Here is a 23,066-nt window from a genome sequence, read left to right on the forward strand (position 1 = left end):
TATCCTTTTTTTTGTAAATGCCATTACATTACAAGTAGTTCAAACTACTTCGAATTTTGGCAATATTTATATTTTTCTTTGTTTCATATATATCTTTTGTATTCAGCTGTACCACAGATTAGGCTGTACCTATAGTAGAAAAATAAATTATTACATCTAGAATGGTGACAAAATTAGAATTCAAATTATTATTGACGAATTCTTTATGATAATGGGACTAAGCAGGATAATTATTAGTATAGTTTACCCATTGAATAAAAACACTATAAGAAGCCTAACGCTTATGGAAGAAAGCGCGACAAATCTCACAAATCCCCTTGCACCCGCATTGGTTGTGACCGCCGAACTCTCTTTGCGGTAAATAGGAGGAAAGCAAATTCTCATTCTTCTCAGTTCAAGAATCGACTCTATTGACAGTGTTCCCATTATATTCTCAGTTCAAACTCTGTCGCGCTTTATTTCCACGGGGTTAGGCTTCTTATAGTGTTTTTATTCAATGGTTTACCTTAATTAAGTACTAGACAAGAATTTTTTAAGTAATTAGGTAAGTTGTTATATTTAAATCAGTAGAATTTACCATTCAAAAATTGGCGACTGAGAGCCATAATAACACACAAAAATAAAGTTTCAGAAACTCAGCATACCCATCTAGAAGAAACAATTATCGAAGTAAAATTTATTCCTAAATAAATGTAGAAGGCAATCTTAACATTTTTGTCTTTGACGACGTATTTGTTCATTCTTATTATTAAATCATAAAATACACATTTGTACACATGCAAATCCCTAAATAAATATAAAAAGTAAGCTTCAGCGCTAGAGTACCTGTATATACTATGTACAATATATTATTATTACTATTACTACATAGCACCAAAATCAGGAAACAATAGTTTGTTTAAAACGTCTTCATCTATTGGTATCTGACAGTAAAAATCAATCGGGCACGATATACGTACTTATAATTAAAATCGATAAAATCAAAACTAACCTAAAATACAATCTTTGGATACAAATGTACAACATAATAGCAATGTGAAAAATATTAAAACAAAAAAAATGAGCGAGTATTTACATAAATAAAAATTTGTTCAACAAATGGCAGAATTAAAAAAATCGTCTCTCTAAATGCATCTCTTACGCCACAAAAAAAAAAAATTACGCTAGCTAATATCCTAGTAGTCCCCAGAAGGGGTTTGCCTAGGATATGGATCCATGTCATCTTCGGCTCTCCATACAGTATATTGTAAGTAAACAGTCGTTGGTGCCTGCGGCCAGAGCGACTTTATGTGGATGAAACGCAAGACAGGTCACCTGTCCGATACGGTGTCCCATGAAGCCTTCGTGAAATCGGATGCTGTTCAAGTTCGTGCCGAGCATGTTGTGTATGCTTATGTTTTGGTTCGCGGAGCCGCTAAAACAAAAAAATAAAAATAATGACGCTCATTACTGGAAGATTCCTTATTCCAGGGCGCTAACCCCTATATGCAAAATAATGCAATTTAGGACGGTCCTTGACAGTGACAACGATTTTAAACCCATTACAGAGAAGTTGCCTTGTCGTCAGAGCTGGACAGTATTCGATTTTGTAAATACTTTTTAGTATTCAAATCCTTTAAAGTATTCAAATCAAGGGGTGGTTATACGTGCTCGCAACCCTTGTAATGTTCCGGGCGGAATAGCATAAACTTTATTCTTTAAATATCTCCACAAGAAGTAATCTAAAGGACTTAAATCAGGGGAAAAAACCATTTCAAATGCGAATATCGCCGAAACGAATCAATAGAATTTAAAAAGCAAAGCAGATTAGTAATCACGATTAAATTGGCTTTCAAATAATGTGCCATTTGCCATAGGATTCCATTTAAAATTTTAGGGGTTAAGCTCCCTACGTAGAGGGGTGAAGACTTGGGTTCGTGATTTGTATTCCAAAAGTTGTCCCCCTCGAATACAAAATTGACGTGTTCGAGGATTTTTCGAAATTTCTAAATTTAATACCCTAAAAGCCCTCTGTATACTTCTCGTTGGGCCACTCTGTATATCTTCAACGGTAGAATCATCCAATATTACTTCGTTTTCATATTCTCTTTCACTAGTAGTTTTCGCAACTTTTCCTTTTTTCTTTGAGGAGCATTTTTCAGTCGACGTGCTTCTTTTATTTGAGTAAAACCTTTTTAGTCTATCGTTGCTAATCTTTCCATTATTTTCGTCAAGAAGCCAACAAAAAGACGATTTCTTTATGACTATTAAATTTTGATTTGGTAAAACAACCTGTAGATAAGCCCCGTCGCATGATAAGTTAACATTTCGAGAGGAGTAATCCTTTAAGTCTATCTCTCTTTCAACATGATTTTTATCGTTTGCTTCATTCTCTAACAGAAAATCCCAATCCATAAAATTTTTGAATTGTTCTTCTCGATTGGTTACTGGCAGTTGTTCTTCGCATTCTTCCTGATCATGCTTTTCAATAGAATCTACATCTTGATCTACCCTGTCAGTACAAATGTTGAGATTTGTTTATTTATTTATTTATTATCCCTCTCTTGTTCTGGGCCCTCAACAGGCTTGCGCCCAATTACAGAGTGACCCGCATAATGGTATTTAGAGGCGCCTCTGCAGAAGGTCTTAAGTTGGTCTATACTACTCCGGTATTTACCTTACGAATTAGGAAAACTGCAGGAAAACCTAATTCGGAGTAGCCGGTAGAATGCTTGAAACTGGTCTAAGGTAATTTCTATCTCCGCCACAGATGAAAAATTCACCTCAACCCAGGTTCGAACACCCTACCTCCGGATTTATAGCCCAACGCTCTACCACTGAGCCATAAAGCCGGTTGATCTAAACTAAATGATTCGCTACATCTTTATCCATATTTATTCCTATTGCGTGAATATCACTGTAGGCACAATTTAAACCTTCTTCCATGATCATTTTCAGATTACCTAATTGATTTTAATTCTTTAGTATATAAGTTTTTTTAATATACTGGAATATTTGTTTTTGTTTCCTTTTCTATCCATTCAATCCAGGCCCAGCCATCTGGACCGATATATCTAAATGAATCGTGGATAGTCATGGGGAAACTCGTAGAAGCTCCCAGTAAACGCCGCTTTCACAATTTCATCATTTAACCACAATTAACTCACCTTTGTAGTATCCCAGAGTACATACTGTAATTTATAATTCTATTTACAAGAAGCACATTTCAACACTGTCCATACTGTTAGCACTAACGCTACATTATAGTTTCGACCGTTAAACAGCTGATTGATACTGGGCATGCGCGGCACATGATCACGATCCTCAATTCCATTCAATGCCCCCTCAATTCCTTTTTAATTCATCTAATGCCTTTCAATTCCCTTCAATTCCCCTCAATTCCCTTCGATTCCCCTTAATTCCTCTCAATTCCCACAATTCCTTCTGCAATTCCCTGTAATTCCCCGCACGTGTACACCAAAATTCCCCAGTGAAATACCCCTCGATTCAAATACTGTCTAATTAAATACTTTTATGGAAGTAGTATTTGTATTTGTAACTCAAATACTTTCACAAATATTTAGTATTCGAATACTTCGCAAAGTATTTGGATACTTCGTAAAGTATTCGAATACTTCGCATAGTATTTGAATACTTAACCTTCCCTTTTTACCAAAAATCGACTACTCCAAAATTTCTCGGGAAAACACTTTTTCTTATTAATTTTGGTGCGTAGAATCCAAAACAATTCGTACTTTTTCGATCAGACTTCTCAATCAAAAGTTATAGACTAGAAACCAATTTCGAAAAAAAATTTAAAGGGCTGTAACTTTTGAACTAGTAGCCCAATCTTGGAACTGTTTGAAATTATGGATTCTACAGGCCACATTCTATAAGAAAATTTTTTTCCGGGTCGATCTGAGACAATTTTTTTTTCGGGGCTCAAAAAAAGGCAGTGTATAACCTTCCTTTTTTACCAAAAATCGACTACACCAAAATTTCTCGGGAAAACACTTTTTCTTATTAATTTTGGTGCGTAGAATCCAAAACAATTCGTACTTTTTCGATTTGACTTCTCAATCAAAAGTTATAGACCAGAAACCAATTTCGAAAGAAAATTCAAAGGGCTGTAACTTTTGAACTAGTAGCCCAATCTTGGAACTGTTTGAAATTATGGATTCTAGAGGCCACATTCTACAAGAAAATATTTTTTCCGGGTCGATCTGAGACAATTTTTTTTTCGGGCCTCAAAAAAGGCAGTGTATAACCTTCCTTTTTTTACCAAAAATCGACTACACCAAAATTTCTCGGGAAAACACTTTTTCTTATTAAATGTCATCATGCACTAGAGCAAGTATCAAGCACCAACACCCTTGAGGTCGCATGGGTCAAAGAGCATGCTGGAATTGCAGGTAATGAGAAAACCGATTAATTAGCCCAACTGCCCTCAAAACCTGTGTTTTATTGTCCAGAGCCGGCTCTTCCACTTACAGCTGCAACTGTAAAGAAGTGAATTACGTTTTTGCACAGGGTTATCAAGAAAGAACCTGAGGTTACTCATGGGAATACTTTCTGGGCACTGCAAATTAAACAGACACATGCACCACATGGGTTTGGAAGAATCACCGTCTTGTAGATGATGACCACATACTTTGTGAATGTCCCGCTCCAGTCCAACTGAGACAATCCATGATGGGGGTATCCTGGCCAGACATGCCGACGATTAGAGTCGCCTCCCCTTCTAGCATGTTTAGATTCATCTCATCTGTGGGATGGCTTGAGTGACATTGAGAACGGCTCTCAGGAGGGCCTAAATTTCATACCTCCTACCCTCCTATCGTAATCCGAATCCAGCCGGTCCTTCTTTTAACAATCTGTCTACAATCGTGTGTTGGGGGACAAAAAATGTATGTCTTAAACGCTATGCCTACTGGATCTACATATTTTGACTCCCCCCCCACCTCAATAAAAAGCATGTTATACCTCAATCAAAATTTGTTTCTAAAATATGCAATATTTTTACTCTTTACAAAAACGTGTTAATATGATTTTCTTTCTAGTAATTTACTCTGATTTGCTCAGATTGATTTAATTGGTAGTAAACACATTTTATTTTAATTATGAGATTTATAAAGTGTTATTGAAACAAAGTATATCTGTAGTTTGAATTACAAACAAATTAACTCTTTAATTTTTACAGAAGTATACTCCTTTTTTATTAATATTTCCGCATCATTACATCAACAGGAGAGGAGGTGATGGGGGCTATATCTAATTTAACTAATATATTTACGTTCTTAAATTAAGCCCCCCAGGTACGATTATGAAATTGGTAACCTCACCTCAATTAAGCGTTTTCAACAACAAAAATTTGCGGGAGAACCCCTAAATTTTCCCCGATCTTAATACAAAGTTCACATAATTTTGTCAAAATGTGAGGCTATGCCACTCCATATTTCATGATTACTTTTAAGTTGGTAAGAGGATGCGTAAGATTCCAACTTCAATTTCTTAAGTTATTTTTCCACGATAGTACTGTAGAATTATTTCCCAAATTTTGTGTTTTTTGCCGCCCCAAAATATTTGTCGCTATAGGCCCATGCTAAATCCGGCCCTTTGCCTACTACACACCTACAATATACTTGGAATAATTCAAAAGTATTAGCTTTCATGGGCGGGTGGGAATTAAAATGAATCCAAAGCAAGCAATAAATTTCGAAACATCCGTTGCTTTGAATTAGGTAAAACGCTATCATTTTCTCTTTTGATTACTTACCATGCATATATCTCTGCGTTGCGGTGAACAGCAAAAGCTGTCATATCACGCATTTGCGTGACAAGGTTATCAGATATCGACTCGTTCTTTCTGACGTCAAAAATTTTAACGTCCCCATCGCAACTAAAAATAGAAAACTGTACATAAAATGCTTCAGCTTCAAAGGCGAAAAGTACCTGCCGCTGATAACTTTATTATCGCGCAACTGCACGCCTAAAACCCACGAGGCGTGTTCCACCCACGTCTTCACGCGCGAGTCGCTGGGAGGGCACCTCCGGTCGAACAGCCTGACAGACCCATCCGCGCAACCGGCAACGATCAGTCCCTGCTTCTGACTATTAAAACTGGGTAACTCATTGTCCATGCCCATAAAGATGCCGTCGTCGGAATGGTCGGACTCGATCAGCGATCTGATGTGCTTCTCGTGGGCCACACTGGAGTAGGTGGAATCCAAGCACGTTACCGAACAGTCAGCCCCGGTCGGAATATCGAAGGCGCGTAGTTCCCGTTCGGCATCCCACAGACGTACGACGCGAGTGTCACCCGAGGTTATCACAGTTTGTGTCCATTGTTCCCAATTAACTAGCACACCGGCTACTGTAACACAATAACAATAACAATAACAATATAACAATAATTCATCCACCCCATTATTTAGCTCAGAAAGACACCTACGGTTGGACTTATATGAAGGCATCAGCTCGTTGAAAGCCTGCCAGGCGCTAACCAAAGTCGGTTCCCTACTACCACTCGAACGCCATAATTTCACGCTGCCATCATCAGAAGCGACCATCACCAGCGCAATGTCCTGCCCGTTAACCCACTCTAGAGAGGTTATTCGACTGTTCGCGTTTTTGAGAGATTTACTCTGACAATGCGAGATCTTAGCGCCACGACCCCAGTCCCATATTCTGCAATACGCACACGGTACGGCGGCCGATCGGTCTCACGTGGGGGGTAACTTACGCAAATGTATCCCGGCTGGCAACCGCGATTTGCTGGTCGTACGGATGAAATTGTAGGACGTACGGTTGGGCTGAACATCTCGTACTGAAGAGTTGCGATTCTAATCGATTATTAAGCACTCTTAGCTGTTCGTCTTGCGCTTCTGTACGTATTTTTGAGTTTCTATAACAAAAAAAAAATGTAAACTTCAAAATTGCCTAGTTTGTGACATGGGTCAAAAAGTTCCAGGACTAACCAATACATAGCGCCAGAAATATTGAAAGCGCTATTGTTTTGGATATAGCTATTATATATACCACAGTTGACTCGTCCGCCATTTTGGAGCTCACTGACAATTAACGCTTGAAACAAATAAAAAATGGATTGCGCAAAAGCTATCGTGCACACGGACGGACAGACAGACAGATAGACGGATACACTCACAGACGGGCAAACAGACTGACAGTAATACAATCTCGAGAATCGTTAATAAACGGCATAAGTGGGGTCCGTTAACTTGGCCCCCCCCCCCCCACTGAGAGATTTGATACTCATATTATGTTAAAATGAATGCGCTCGTTATGCGCCACCGATAATAACTCTTGCGCCATTATCGTTTTTTAGAAATTCGAAAAAACATTTGGGGGGGCCAACTAAACGTAGCCCCCCCCAGTACGTATTTTGTCGCTTGTAACTAGGTCGCTCAATTGCGCAACTTGAATTAAAGCTAGCGCCATTACGGTTAAGCCGTGACAAATTTTCAAAAAGCGGGGGGGGGGGCCAACTTAACGTTTTTAAAAGTTACTTTTTTTAACATCTTTTCATACGAAATTCTACTCTCAGGTATGCGCTGAAATGCGCCGTAAAAAGCATTTTAGTGCATGGTGAAAGGTACGATATAGTAGAAAAAACATGTTAAAAAACGTAACTTTTGAAAACGTTAAATTAGCCCCCCCTCCCACTTTTTAAAATTTTTTTATGGCTTAACCGTAATGGCGCTAGCTTTAATTCAAGTGGCGCAATTGAGCGCATAACCAAATGTATCAGGTGACCTAGTTACAAGCGACAAAATACGTACTGGGGGGGCTACGTTCACTTGGCCCCCCCCAAACGTTTTTCGGATTTCTAAAAAACGATAATGGCGCAAGAGTTATTATCGGTGGCGCATATGAGCGCATTCATTTTAAAATAATACGACTATCAAATCTCTCAGTGGGGGGGGCCAAGTTAACGGACCCGCATAAGTGTTAAATTATGGTACATACTATACTGCATGAAAAAATGTTTATTACAAAATTACTTGCAGAGTAATCTGCTGTTTTCAAAATAAGTACATATACGACGTCTGCAACAAAGTTACTGGACTTAACCTCATTTTTTAAATAGAACACCCTGTATATTTTAATCTAAAAAATAGCATATTAAAATATAACGCAATCGCTAATCAATAGGGAAAATACAAGCGATTAAAAAAAATTCAAAATGATTAAAAGAATTAAAAAATTTAAGAAAGGTTCAAATCTAAAAAAAACAAAAAATTAAAAACATTCAAAAATTCTTTGAAAAATCTAATATTGCATTTTTTAAATTTCTTTAGTGTTATACAGGGTGATTCCTATAGTACCTGCCACCGTTTGGGAGCGTATAGGGGGTGCCTAGGGGAAGTCTTTTCATATAGGACACTTGGGTCGGAAATCCAAAATAAGGGCGCCAGTACCAAATTTATCTTCTGGAATTTCACGCCTGTATGTAGGCAACCCAACCGACCGACGTTTCGCGCGGAGCGATGCAGAGCGAGTTAGCGCGAGGAAGCGACATGGGAGGGAAGGAGGGAAAACGACAGTCAAAAGCAATAACGTTTACAAGTGTTCAACGTGGCCACCGTTGTTCTCAATGCACTTCCTACATCTAGCCAACTATTATTATACTATTGCCATAGTGTTTATTCACTTGATACGCGTCGTTGCAGACGGGATTTCGTGGGTTTAAACAAAATTCTGATCAAGTGTCAGCCACACATCGCCGCCTGAGATCGCTCCGTGTGCACCGCCGGCCGGTTGGGTTGCCTACCTACAGGCGCGAAATTCCAGAAGGTAAATTTGGCTCTGGCACCCTTATTTTAGATTTCCGACCCCAAGTGTCCTATATCAAAATACTCCCCTACGCACCACCTACACGCTCCCAAACGGTGGCAGGTACTATAGGAATCTCCCTGTATTTTGGGAAAGCGAATTTAATATCACTTTTTCCAATAAAATATATAGAGCGTTCCACTACAAAAAATGAGGTTAGGTCCTATAACTTTTTTACCTGATCCCGTACACTTATTTTAAATTGGCAGATTATTCAACAGTCATTATAATGAAACTTGTAAGAAACATCTTTTTATATCTCCTTTATTAAATATAGGTTCATTCAGAGATTGACAATTTTTTGATTTTCCTACGTACATTTTAAATTGTAATACATATTTTAATAGCTCAAACAAAGTTCGTTAGTATGATCATTTAGAAAAAAGCTATGCTGAACTCCGCCACTTACTACCTTAATTGTTTGATACCTAAACTGTAATTTCTTTCTTCACCAAAACTTGCAATTGAGGTAATAATAAAGAGTATTATTATTATTAATCAAAAACTATCATATGAAAAATCTCTTTTCCAAAATATAACACTACAAAGATTCCATATTAATTCCAATAGATTCAAAAGATTTCAAAAACGGAAAAATTCAACAATTTTTTTAAAATCATTTGACCTTTGACCCTTTTTTGAGCCATTTTTGAATATCATCCTTAGTGTATTGTATTTTTTAAAAGTTAATATGCTATATTTTGAGATTATTACTAAGAGAAAAGAGGGCTTACCTTTCAAATCGCCACTCCCTTTCATAATAGTGTTGAGATTCGACATCCGAATGTGTATCGTGCATTAGGGGCTGAGCAAAGAGCTTACTCGCCCATGGGACAAACTCAGTGGTAACTAGAGGTTTTCTCAACCCGTTGTCCTTGTCGATTTCATCGCTTGTTGTCGAACCTGACTGCTTCTTACCGCGCGCGCGACTATTCATAGCCGATCTGGCGGCAAATCTGTGTAGGTCAGTGTTCGGATGAAGCGTCGGCGGGCTCTCCCCAGTCAAATAATTGCTACCACGATTTGGACTAGGCGGTAAACTCATGCTGGCGGCCAGGCGATTGTCGGCCTGCTCTTTGGCGGCCTAAAACGCACCCTAGAAATGTGTGAGATGCGACATTCGAGTACCTTCACTTGATTCCTAATGTACGTTGTAACGACTGTGCACATCTGCGACACTTGAGGGTGCGGATCGGTTTCCAGACTACAAAGTCCGACCCATATCTTGAGATAAACCGAACCATATGCGACGTAGGGTAAGGCGCCCAAGCTCGCGTGATGCGCCAAAGAAGAATGTCCAACGCCCAAACTACTGATCGAGGAACTGGACGCGACCCTTTTTAGTCGATCGAGCGAATCGCCAGAGTCAATATTGATGTTGTGCGAAAGTGGCGACATGAACGACCTTAAAAACAATCATTTTTAATCACCCGATTGAGATTTACGTTTTGTGCAAGAAGCGATATCCAATTGAGGTCTAGAATAACCAAAATGTTGACACTACATTTAGATTTCTCGCACTTAATTGTTTCTCCACGGAACGTTCGCTTCAGGATTTAATAATAATATAGCAAAGCTGAGTTATTCAACGCTGTGGCGTTTGAAAGGCGCTTTTTATGGGTACAAAGAAAATGTATACAGAACAAATAAACCCGATTAAAACAAAGAACGTAGAAATCGCGTAATTGAGACGTAGTACGCAAAGGTGCCAGAGTCGCTACAGTCGCATGATGATTGGAACTCCACCTTAACCCCTCCTCGCAAAAAAATAAAAATGTACTCACTATTGTATTTGCTTATTGTATAAGAGCTGGAAACATTTTTTTTTCATATTTGAATAATTCGTTAGGACTTAGTTACATTAACAAAAAAACCCTTATTTTCACTTATAATTGCACAAGAGGTTTGTATTTTACCGAGTAAATTTGGGTTGTTTAGGTAATGAAAATCTGTTGCCTAGCAATTAGACGAGAAAAACTGTCAACTAATAAAAATGCGACACCGCAGGTGGAGCATTTTTAGGTTGACAGTTTTTCGAGTCCAATTGCTAAAAGGAAACAGATTTGAATTGCCACAACCCAAATTTATTCGGTTTAAATACAAACCTCGAGTGTAATTCGGCAGGACAATTTAACGAACAAGAAATTCACCAACTAATCAATTATTGACAGACGTCAAACTAGTCATATGGGAAAGGATAATGCGATAATTGGTTCGAAAATGAATAGTGAAAAAACCACTAGTGCATTTGTCGCTGGAAAAGTTGCAGGTAACTTTTGCCGCTGTCAAAGTGACAATTACACTGCGGCTTATGTGATTTTTTATACATGAGTTGAATTGTCATTAAATAAAAATCAACCTCTACGACACTTAAAACAATCAACTTTATTTTACCCACAGCTAGCCCTGTAATAAAAAATTCTACACACCCCTTACCTTATGGAAGTTTGACCTTTTAACTCCGTTTTCAATCTGAAAATCAAAATTTTGATGCTTCGGTTCAACTGCGGTCAATGTAACAAAACAAACACCAGTTTTGATGACCACTCTGTACAGGGTGTTTTTTTGGGAGCTTTAGTTAAACGTTTCTGGGAAAGTAAAATAGGTAGGTTTTTGAAAATTTGTACTTAGGAGTTACTCTGAAGACCGAATCGATGTAAAATATTTTCAAAATGGCCACACTTCCGGAAACACCGGAAGTAGATAGTAACTTCGTTATATTAAATGGCAACCCCTATTTTTTATTGCTTTTTTGGATTCTACGTAAAATTTCAGTTCTTTTGATACCCACATGTCCATATCTGCCATTTATGGTTTTTAAGTTATTTTAACTTTATGAAAAAAAATGGCGGATGCAGATGGTACCTTGATAATTGATTACTTGAAAACGGTTATAGTCATGACCCATTTTTATCAGTGCATATAGAATGAATAGAGCTTTCTCTTAGTGTACTTAAAAAAAATTAAGTTGCGTACAACCGCACCTATGGAGATCCAAATTTAAGAAATTTCAAAGTCCAAAAACTCAGTTTTTTTTTATGGAATGACCATGTTCTTCCTATTGCATGAGATAGAGAATCGAAATTGGAATATTTTGATATTACATGTTCCTATAGCTATCTTTAACATTTTCTGATTTATTCCCATTTCATTGAATTGATGTTATTTTTTTTATTTTCATTTTAGTAGTTGGCCATGATTTTATAACAATCGAATTTTAAACAAATCAAGAAAAGGATTCTTTAATATAATTGATTCTAGTCTAAATAATTCATTAATAAATAAGTCATTTATTAAGGATATAGGACGGAAAATTTTTGAGAAATCTAGACAGAGTCGTTCAAATGAATTTCTTAAACAACGTATAAGTCTAAAAATTCAGAGAGGTAATGCGATATCTGTTCTAGCAACAATTCCATACAAAAAATGTTTCAACGAAGTTTTTTATATTTTACATTGAATTTATTTTGTTAATCATGCATTAGTGTCACTAGAATTGTTTAAAATTCAATTGTTATAAAATCATGGCCGACTACTAAAAAGAAAATTCGAAAGAATAGTGTCAATTCAATAAAGTGGGAATAAGTCAGAAACTGTTAAAGATAGCTATAGGAACATGTATTGTCAAAATATGCCCATTTCGATTCTTTATCTCATGCAATATTAAGAAAATGGTGATTCCATTTAAAAAAACTGAGTTTTTAGTCTTTGAAGTTTCATAAATTTGGATCTCCATAGGGGCGGTCTTACGCAACTTAACTTTTTTTAAGTACACTAAAAGAAAGCTGTATTCATTCTATATGCACTGATAAAAATAGGTTGCCATGACTACAACCGTTTTCAAGTAATAATTATCAAGGTACCATCTGCATCCGCCATATTTTTTCTTAAAGTCAAAACAACTTAAAAACCACAAATAGCAGATATCGATATATGGGTATCCAAAGAACTGAAATTTCACGTAGAATCCAAAAACCCAATAAAAAATTGGGGTTGCTATTTAAAATAACGAAGTTACTATCTACTTCCGGTGTTTCCGGAAGTGCGGCTATTTTGAATCGATTCGGCCTTCAGCGTAACTCCCAAATACAAATTTTCAAAAACCTACCTATTTTACTTTCCCAGAAACGTTTAACTAAAGCTCCCAAAAAAACACCCTGTATATGAACAGCCGGTATCAGGAGACGTGGGTTCTAGGAATTGAAGGTATATGATATCATTTTTAGAATTGTGTTTCATCAGCGGCTACTGTGGACAAAAGCTGTAATTAATCCACCTTTTGCAACCGTTCTCGTCAAGATATTTCAATTTTTTGTTATATCTGAAAGCCAATGTCATTTAGAAGACGAGGGCGAATTAATATTTTGGAATTTCAGATCCGTTAAGTCATTATAAGCCGGTTTTAGTTTTCTATGTTAATTGAAAAACACGCTTAAAACCGGTCGAGGCAGTGCGGTCTCGGTCGGTTGATCTCAGCATTTTACTGGGTGCCAATTAGATTACCGAGTCTTACAATTTCAATTAAATGAGATGCAGTACACAACATCCGAGTAAGTGTGAGGGGTCTCAAAGAGGCGCCCTTAATTAATTTAAATGTCAAGGCACATTATCGATTTTTAGGATGTCGCAAACCGCACAAATAAGGAAGTTTTAATTTTTGGACATTATTAACCGAATACGCTGCTTAGTTTGGAATTTCCTACGTTTCCCCTCCGTATTTAGGGAAGGGTAAATCAAGGTAAACGCTTAATTTTGAGGGGATCTTTTGCGTTTTGCATCCTCGGAAGTTACATTTCGTAAGTACCATAATTTTGAGCTTTTCCGTAAATTTATTTTGCATTGATACTGCTTTTACACACAGTTTACCGCACCGTATCTACAGCCGTGTGCTTTTTGCTTCACTGTAATTTCTACCGCTCCGTTTAATTGCAAGGTAAGCTTTTTGCGACTTCCTGTTCCAAGGGGAGGGTATTGTTTCGCTTTCCTGCATTTGCTTTCCCGTAGACACCGCTAATTAATTTGTGCAAAGCGGTCACCGAGTTATTTCAAGGAATACGATTATTCGCATAGTTTATTTGGGTAAATTCACATATTTGAATATTCAGGTATTATTTTTTTTTATTTTATTTATTTATTTTAAATAAAAATAAAAAAAAATAAATAAAATAAAAATAAATATAAAAAAAATAAAATAAAAAAATAAAACGGTATTAGAGTAATCTGGCTATTCGGTTCTAGCCCATTGTGATTTTTAAATTGGTAGGGAAATCTAAAAATAGTGTCAGCTTTTTGGCCATTTGCGAAAATGTTTGACCGTGTACAAATTTTTCGAGCGTAAAAATAGGAGAATATTGAAGTACATACACTGGCAAATATAACAGCCTGGGTAAGCTGCAGATATTAAAAAGGTATTGCATTAGAAACCTGAAGTTAAAATTAAATTGAATATGTAGTCGTGTGTTTGGCCGTTCACTGTTGAATAATTTTTTAAGTATAGTTACCTGCTTCCGATTCGTTTAAGGGTACTCGTCGGCGTACTCTCTTGACTATTGCACAAATTTGTCTCTTGCGTGGCTACATTGAGGAAAGCGTTTTCGAAAGCGATCACTATCCATTGCAAAGCTGCTACTAGTTCCTTACGTACTAAACTGCTCATGTCACGACTTACAGTATTGACTAGCATCATGACGATCGAATGGTCTATATTATTCGCGTGCTCTGATCTCTCGTTAACCGAGTTGATGAAGGTACCGAGCGCATACACAGCGGCAGCTCTCACCTTGAACACTAGATTAACCACAACTGAAACAATTAATGTACTAACCTCGGGACAAGGATCCTGCAATAAGATGTACAACTTCTCATGCGCGATATCGCGCACTCCAGTCCAACGGGCCTTGTCGTAATGATCCCATAAGCGCGCAAGACAAATGGCGACCCACTGACGTAAAGTCGGACTCGGATCAGACAACTGTTCCAAACAAATACTAACTAAAGATCCTTGTCGGGCCGCCTCCTGGCCATCGCGGAAGTTATGCACGATAGACGCCAAGACAAACGCGGCCTGAGTGCGATACTCCGACTTGAATTAAGTAAATTAACGCAACCGGTTAAAAACAATTGGTTCACTTACCGGAACAGTCGGATCCTGTAAAACGGAAAGAAAGTAGTTATGGCCTTTATCTCTAACTAGGTCGGCCTGGCAAGTCTGCAAGATCACCATCAAAATATTTCACTTCACAACTGGTTAATAAATTACATTATCGACGGCTAATATTTTAGCCCAAATGAACACCAACAAAGGCCTCAACTCCTTGGCGCAGCTTTGCAACAATTTTAAAACGTAAGGAAATATTCCCACCGATAACGCCAAGTTAACCGCCCAAGGACCCAAATCTAGAAACTTCCCAAGCAGCTCGAGCGCTCGCATTCTGTGCACTTGGCTTAGTAATACCTGTAGAACTATGGGCAACTGTTCGGGCGGGTAGCGATCTTCGGAACCTACGCCCAAACCGTTCGCGAACAATATTTCAACAACTGTAACTCACCTAATTCCAGCCAAACCTGAAAGGCGGTAAGTTGCTCTTCGAAGAACGCCAAATGCTGATAGGGTTCGTCGTGAAGTATCATCCTCGGCAGTTGGCTGAGACTTAGATCTAAGGCGAAATCCCACGCCAGCCACATGGGATGTTGGGAGGTGTCGGGCAGGGCGGGAAAGCTAATCGGCGTGCAGTCGAACGATCTTAAAATACGTTCGGCGAGAAGGAAGTTACGAAATAAGCTCGCTACTAGTAAATCTTGTCGGAATAGTTTTTGGAAAAGCTCTGAAACAGATGACTGTGCATTCTAATGACATCTGTCATTTTTATTTCAAATGTCACGCGAAGTACGATACAAAATGACGTTTGGAACATTGCTGTTTCTATGTAAAGGATCGCAACGGCAGAACCTAAGCTTGCTATTTTTGACGTCTAAATTAAATTGATGATTGTCAGAAGCTTTACAATTTTTTATTTTTTTTATTTTTATCTGACAACGCTGCAACCAGACAGATGGATCAAACTGTCAAACTTTTGTTGTCAACAAAAGAACGTTTTGTTTTTCCAAAGCACTCTTCTCAAAAAATTAAAAATTGTATTTTTAGGAAAAATGTGATACTGAACCACCATGTGCGATATATCGTTGTAAAGAGAAAAAAAGACGTAATCTCAAAATGTGAAAATTCAAAATGGCGCCCATAAGAAAAACTAAAGTTACCACGTGTTTCTCCATCGTCTGGAGAGTTATTAAAAACAGGATGCCATATTTGAAATCTCCATTACAAAGTGTCCCAATAATGTGTTAATTAGAAATGTCTACTACGATTAGTTTATCATAAAAAAAATAAAAACGAAAATCAGAAATTTTTGTTTTAGTGAGATATCTTCAAAACTATTGAAGATATTTGAAATGTCTTTTCAGATTCTTATTCAGTAAGAAAATTGGCAACTTTGCCCCCATTTAACCAACTTTCTATCTCTTAAGATAAGTGAGATCCCCATAGTGGCACTCGAAAAATGGACACCGTGTATGTTGGCTATCTAGTATAGTATGATCTTTGGTACCCTTTAAAAAAATCAAGTTACCTTTGAATGACATATTGAAAATTGATTAAGAATAGTTTAACTTTGACCTTTCGGCGTAGGTTAGTACATTTTGTGATAACAATGCAGAGTCACAGCCTTCTCTTTGTTTTATGACAAAAACTGTGATATTGAATTTTTACTGACAATCTGTTTTTTTGAAAAAATGATTAAAGGATTCATTTTAGATATCATGGGTCGAATCGAATTAGGTAATAATATACAGGGGGCTCTATTTAAAAAATTCAATATAAATCTCCATGTATAACAATTGCATTAATTGCTTAATTTCTGTTCCAATACACTGTCCTATGATTTACAAGCGATCCTTTTCCTATAACATAGCGACCCTGAGGAATCATCTACTAACGCATCTGAAATCAATCCACTATCCAGAAATTCCGAAAAGCTACAATTTCCTACGGAAGCGTAGAAGAGTCACCTCTTTTTCATTTCTTTTTATTTATGATTTCCGACTTACATGTCGTAATTTCGACTTCTATCTCGTAATTTAATTAACTCAATAAAAGTATTTATTATTTCGCTCCGACAATGAATTTTCAATATGTGCGTTAATAAACCCACAATCTTCCACCCACGCACTAATAGGCCACCCCGTATAACCAATTAAATTGTGTTGATGGCAGTTCCAACATCGATGCCAAAGTGATTATTAGTGAAGTTCGCGCCCATGTGTGATAAATTTGTCTACTAAACTGTTATAAATTCATTAATAATTGTAAATAAATAAATAATGACAGACAATACAATCACTACGAATACATGTCTCCGAATACCTACCTCTTGGCAGGGTATTCCAGGCAATAGTGTCAGTAATTGCCGTAAAAATCCAATTAAGTTCACCCAACATAGTCCTCCTATCAGTTAGCTGTCCCGGAATTCTATTAAAAATGCATCAATAGAGGAAGACCCCACGTAAAGATTAAAAAAACTCACTTATCAATCATATCTAAAGTAATTTGAGGCACTAATTTAGCAGTGTATCGCAAGACAAACCATCGGACCGCCACTTTAATCGGCGTCGTAAGGCAAGATGTAAATAAATCGGCCGGCAAGTCGGGATTCATCGGCAATACTTGTGTCGCGCTACACGCCGCCAGCTGTATGCAGTTACGGTACGTGGGAGGAGCCTGTCCCGAGCCCGGCCTGCTCTGCGTCGACGCCTGCAGTGTACAAAGTTAGCGAAACCTCCTCCCTCGCATTTGTTAATTCATACCTTGTATTCGTTTTCGTGTTGCTCCGCGAATGTCTTAAACGAATCCACAATTATACCTGCGTTCGAACAGTCGTAAACGTATATCGAAGGGGCTCCCATCCATGATTGCAAGTCGTACACTGACAATGGAATGTACTGGGTGTACGTCTGAGGAGTTACTTATAGGTTAAGATTATAAAGGCAGAGATCTTATGCTAGACTCTGACTTTAAAGTATGAATTCACAGATTCGGATCTTAAACTCCTTATATCCCTGCAATTTATGTTAATGGCAATCTAGAAAGCTCTGTTAGAGAGCCAAAAGGCTCTGAAAAGAATGTAACACGCGTTTTTTAGAATCTAAATTGACACTAAAGACTAAACTAATTAGAATTCAAACATTAAAATCCAAGTAGAAAAAAATGTATGTCTCTGGTACATACTCGATTGAAAACCCACACTTCGCCGTTACTAGTCGGTTTCGGTACACCATGCCCATTGTAATGGAAGAGCACGCGTTCTTCCTTCGCATTACGTCGCAGTGACGTACATAACTTCTTCACCTCGTCCGTGGTCGGATCTAAAGTTTGCTTATACCTAGCCCGAGGCTGCCAGCGTTCGTACTGCTTCTGCAAATTGTTTCCAATAGCCTCTAACGCTTTTGCGGGCGACATCGACAGCGGATCTAACGGTTTACAATTAATTAACGCAAGTCCGCCAATACCGTACCTATCCAGCATTCCAGTCGCGCGCAGGGCTGCGTCTTGACAATATCCGGAGGGTCCACGCCGACATTTAAGCAAAGCACCAACGCGACGCTGACCGTTTTCATCTGTAACGTTAATTACGTAAACTAGGCCGGATTGCCCGCTCCGTACAAATACCCTCTCTTTCATTCTCCATGTCTGCGTTAAGCAATTAATTCCTTCGATCACTTCTGTGTGTCGATTTTCGACAAAACTAAGTGGTAGGTCTCGATCTGTGATTTTCTCCTCGTCAGTTTTTCTAGAGATAAATTCTACATGGTCGGTCATGCTTCACGTTAAGAATTAAACGTATAAATGAAAAAAATCCATATTATGTAAGTTTTGTTTGTTGTATTTACAATACAAGGAAACAAACTTCACAATTCACATGTATAACCATTTTCTATTTTTGTAGTGTTGCCAATAGTTTCTTTCTCTAGTGACCCCCTTGGCGAAAAAGTTCCTAAGATATCTACTATACAAGGTGATTCGACAGTAGCACCCACTCGCCACTGGTGCCAATTAGTGTATTCACCAGCCAGTACTCACAAGCCCCAGCGTTCCATATTAGTCCAGTCAATAAACCCACTTACTGATACAGCATCAACTGAAACAAGTTGGGGTTGGTTCCTTTAGATAACATCAGTTTCCTGCTAACGGCCTCTCTTTCGGTAGGTCGTCTACTACTATGCTCCACTGCTATATTACAGAAACAGAGAATTTTATAAGGAAGAAAGAGAAATTTAAAACAGAGTTGTCTGAAATCGACAGATTCCCCTGCTTCAATCTGTATCTGTACCTTAATTTATCTTATTACATTCACTATTACTGGATTACTCTTTATTTATTTGTAGGAAATCGACTTGTAAATTAGTTTTCCTAAATACATGTACATGTTTTGCTAATACAGTCATCTTCTGATTTGTGAAACGCAATGTGTTTTGCCCCCAAAAATTCAACAAAAAAGTTATAGGCAGCATGAAGACATTTTCTATATTTCCTACATCTATCGAATGTAAAAAAGCACATTTAAGTTTTGGTATTTAAAAGTCTCACAAAAATTCTTTACCCGCTATTCTACTAACAACTGAATTTAACATTGGCAAATGCTCAAATTCAAGATCGCTCAGTTTGTAAACTTTCTTAATTTCCTGCAAATTCGCCAACTCCTCTAATCGAGATACATCAATTTCTTCACCGTCTATCTGCCGGAACACGACTTCACAATCATTCCCATCGTTGGGCCTCTCAACAACAACGACCAGAATCTCGCGTTCCTTGTCGTCTATACCAAACTTCTGTAAGCTTTGCGTGATGTTCTTCGATATGGATAAATTGAAGAGGATTTCGCTGTAGATACTTTTGGTGGTTAATTTTTCGGCGACCACCGCTTTATTTGCCGCCACGACGACTTGAAATGGGTCTACAATTAAACTCGGTTTCGTAATGCAACAATCGAGAGTTCTATTGAGAATTTTCTGCCGTAATTCCGCCACGTTTTTTACGTTACGGTAAAGTTTCATTTTTATTGTTGAATTGTCACCTAATTCTAATGAATAAGTCATGGTGATACACTTATATTTTTGAAGAAATTGTATGAGTTATAAAAAGAAAAAGTGAGGTTATTAGTTCTAATTGATGTGATAATAGTTCAACTAATCCAAAGTTGTTCTAATGTCCGTGCTGTGGCTCGATTGAAGCCTACAGGATTGATTCGCATTTTGTACAGAGTGAAAACAGAATTTGTGGACAAGAAAATATGAAGTTACGATTATTTTGAGACGTGGACCAAGGTAAACTATTAAGTAATACTCAGTGATAAATTTAAAGTATCTCGCAAATGATAAAAACTAACGATATTGATATTGATTTCACCTTCCAGCATTGAATAATTTGTTATACCTACTTACCTATTTTGATGCTTAATTTTATAAACACTTTGGGGGTAGATTTCTATGTGACACATGACAAGGGGCTGCAAGAAATTATATTTGGATCTTTTATTGGATATGTACAGCAGTATTTTTCTGCACAAACTAGAAAGTGATAACTACCCGCGTTTTGCCGTATTCGATTTATAAACACATTGGGGGTGGATTTCTATGTGACGCAAGGGGTTATAAGAAATTATTTTTGCAATTGTTTATTGGATACAGCAGTATTTTTCTGCACAAACTAAAAGGTGATAACTACCCGAGTTTTGCCTTATTCGATTTATAACCACATTGGGGGTGGATTTCTACGTGGCGCAAGGGGTTGCAAGAAATTATTTTTGCAATTGTTTATTGGATATGTACAGCAGTATTTTTCTGCACAAACTAGAAAGTGATAACTACCCGCGTTTTGCCGTATTCGATTTATAAACACATTGGGGGTGGATTTCTATGTGACGCAAGGGGTTGCAAGAGATTATATTTGCATTTGTTTATTGGATATGCACAGCAGTATTTTTCTGCACAAACTAGAAAGTGATAACTACCCGCGTTTTGCGGTATTCGATTTATAAACACATTGGGGGTTGATTTCTATGTGACGCAAGGGGTTGCAAGAGATTATTTTTTTTATTGGATATGTATAGCAGTATTTTTCTGCACAAACTAGAAAGTGATAACTACCTGCGTTTTGCCGTATTAATTTTATAAACGCTTTAGGGGTGGTTTTCTATGTGAAGCAAGGGATTGCAAGAAATTATTTTTGCATTTGTTAATTGGATATTTATAGTAGTATTCGACTACACCAAAATTTCTCGGGAAAGACCTTTTTCTTATTAACTTTGGTGCGTAGAATCCAAAACAATTCGTACTTTTTCGATCAGACTTCTCAATCAAAAGTTATAGACTAGAAACCAATTTCGAAAGAAAATTCAAAGGGCTTTAACTTTTGAACTAGTAGCCCAATCTTGGAACTGTTTGAAATTATGGATTCTACAGGCCACATTCTATAAGAAAATTTTCCGGGTCGATACAGAAATATGCAAAGAACAAAAATCGTAGATTTTTTTCCGCTTAATAAAATACATTTATTAAAATCAGATTTTGCCATGGGAAAAGTATTTACAGCATTACGAACTGGAAAACATACCCAGCATAAAAAATCTTTGCACATTGAAGTGGCGTACCTACTTATTTAGAAACTACATGTTCAGAACAATTCTCTTTAGCATGCACTTCCTCAATATGCCCATTTTTATCCAAATCGGCAATTAAGAGTAAGTACTGGTAATCAATATTAAAATCATCATGGCGCATGCATATGTTGTGCAACACACAACAAGCAATAGTTATTGCACACACTTCTTGTGCATTAAAATGTAACACTGTGTCTAAACATTTAAATCGTTTTTTTAACAAATACAGAGCTCTCTTTATGCACTTATGAACGATGCCATGACTACTGTTGTATAGCTTCTCCGGCTCACTTTTCGCTTCCGGAATGGGGCACATTATCACCGGGTCCTGGAAATAGTCCGAGTTTCCTACAAGCAAACGAAGTGATCACCCACAGATGTTTGGACTACATACCAATTAGCCAACATTTGTCTGGGGATTCTTGATGTTCCAGCTGAGCACGTAGCTTGCTGTTATGCCAAATTTGCACGTTCCCGCATTGCCCGGTAAAGGCAGCGAGCACATTGTAAAATTGGAGATCGGGGCCGCAGACGAATTGGACCTTGATGCTACCCTCTTCTTCTTTTTCTACAAACTTGACACGCTCGCAGTCGATGACGCCGATCAAATTTGGAAATCCAAAGTCTTCGTTCACACTTTGGCTAAGTCTATAAAATTTCTCTTGGGCGTCGATTAAATCGCCTCCTGTTGGAAATTGAATAAATTGAGGTGCATTTCCGACGAGCGCACTCGCGATCTTCAAAATGCACTCTTCGCGATCGCCCACTTCTCCAGTGGTAAAGAAGTGCAAAGCGTCACTCAAGCCTGGATCGTTTACAAACTGTCGAAGATGATCAATTACCTGTTTACTAAACACCTCACTGTTATCGTTTTTTGCTGCTGATTCTTCAGCCATCTACGTTACAATCGTGCAATGAGAGCGCGTTCACTACTCTATTTTTAGTGATGAAAATCGTAGAGCTGGGAGGTTTGTTTATTATTTCATATTATATTTATAACTACTATAAACATTAATGTAGATGAAACTGTACAATGTATATCTACTAATTTGCCAAGGGCATTAATTCTAAATTAGATTGCTTGGCCTATATTTCTACTTCTCCGTATAATAATTTCATACATACTAATTTGCCAAGGGCATTAATTCTAAATTAGATTGCTTGGCCTATATTTCTACTTCTCCGTATAATAATTTCATACATACAGGGGCGGATGTGGTGTAATTTATGCCAGTTCGGAGGGAGTAAGTCACATTCTGACAGATTAATGAACGGTCTGGGAGAGGGTCGTGCACAAAGAGCGCATTTTTTTTTCGCAGCGCGCGTTAATGCATTTCTCATCTACATGGGTTTATAAATAACGATTTTCGGCGTCTATAAATAATCGAATGTGGTGAATGTCGCTTTGAATGCAAAAACTCCATTTCCTGTCTAATCGAGACCTGACAATTTTAAGTAGAGCACCTACTTATTTTTTTGGTAGCTTTTTCAGCCATGAACGATTTTAATTAAAAGTAAAACCGT

At 37.6% G+C, this 23,066-nt stretch overlaps 3 protein-coding genes across 3 annotated transcripts; all 3 read right to left on the minus strand.

The window, feature by feature from the left end:
* Positions 1 to 681: 681 nt before the first annotated feature.
* On the minus strand, positions 682 to 18,842 carry LOC116178059 (regulatory-associated protein of mTOR). The gene is made up of 18 exons (XM_031497342.1): positions 18,554 to 18,842; positions 18,399 to 18,501; positions 18,113 to 18,354; positions 17,692 to 17,838; positions 17,412 to 17,638; positions 17,256 to 17,356; positions 15,381 to 15,656; positions 15,092 to 15,333; positions 14,966 to 15,040; positions 14,657 to 14,914; positions 14,334 to 14,611; positions 9,961 to 10,237; positions 9,567 to 9,916; positions 6,722 to 6,883; positions 6,431 to 6,666; positions 5,932 to 6,352; positions 5,756 to 5,878; positions 682 to 1,414 (listed from the first exon to the last, which is right to left on the minus strand). Exons 1-18 carry the CDS (start codon positions 18,701 to 18,703, stop codon positions 1,219 to 1,221), a joined length of 3,864 nt encoding a protein of 1,287 aa, XP_031353202.1. The 5' UTR covers positions 18,704 to 18,842; the 3' UTR covers positions 682 to 1,218.
* A 396-nt stretch (positions 18,843 to 19,238) lies between these two features.
* Positions 19,239 to 20,049, minus strand: LOC116178060 (EKC/KEOPS complex subunit TPRKB-like). The gene has a single exon (XM_031497343.1). The coding sequence runs from the start codon at positions 19,978 to 19,980 to the stop codon at positions 19,468 to 19,470; it is 513 nt and encodes a 170-aa protein (XP_031353203.1). The 5' UTR covers positions 19,981 to 20,049; the 3' UTR covers positions 19,239 to 19,467.
* A 1,353-nt stretch (positions 20,050 to 21,402) lies between these two features.
* On the minus strand, positions 21,403 to 22,654 carry LOC116178714 (putative nuclease HARBI1). The gene is made up of 2 exons (XM_031498292.1): positions 21,937 to 22,654; positions 21,403 to 21,890 (listed from the first exon to the last, which is right to left on the minus strand). Exons 1-2 carry the CDS (start codon positions 22,436 to 22,438, stop codon positions 21,538 to 21,540), a joined length of 855 nt encoding a protein of 284 aa, XP_031354152.1. The 5' UTR covers positions 22,439 to 22,654; the 3' UTR covers positions 21,403 to 21,537.
* Positions 22,655 to 23,066: the final 412 nt, after the last annotated feature.

This window comes from Photinus pyralis, unplaced genomic scaffold (assembly GCF_008802855.1).
Source record: "Photinus pyralis isolate 1611_PpyrPB1 unplaced genomic scaffold, Ppyr1.3 Ppyr1.4_LG8, whole genome shotgun sequence".
Classification (NCBI taxonomy): domain Eukaryota; kingdom Metazoa; phylum Arthropoda; class Insecta; order Coleoptera; family Lampyridae; genus Photinus; species Photinus pyralis.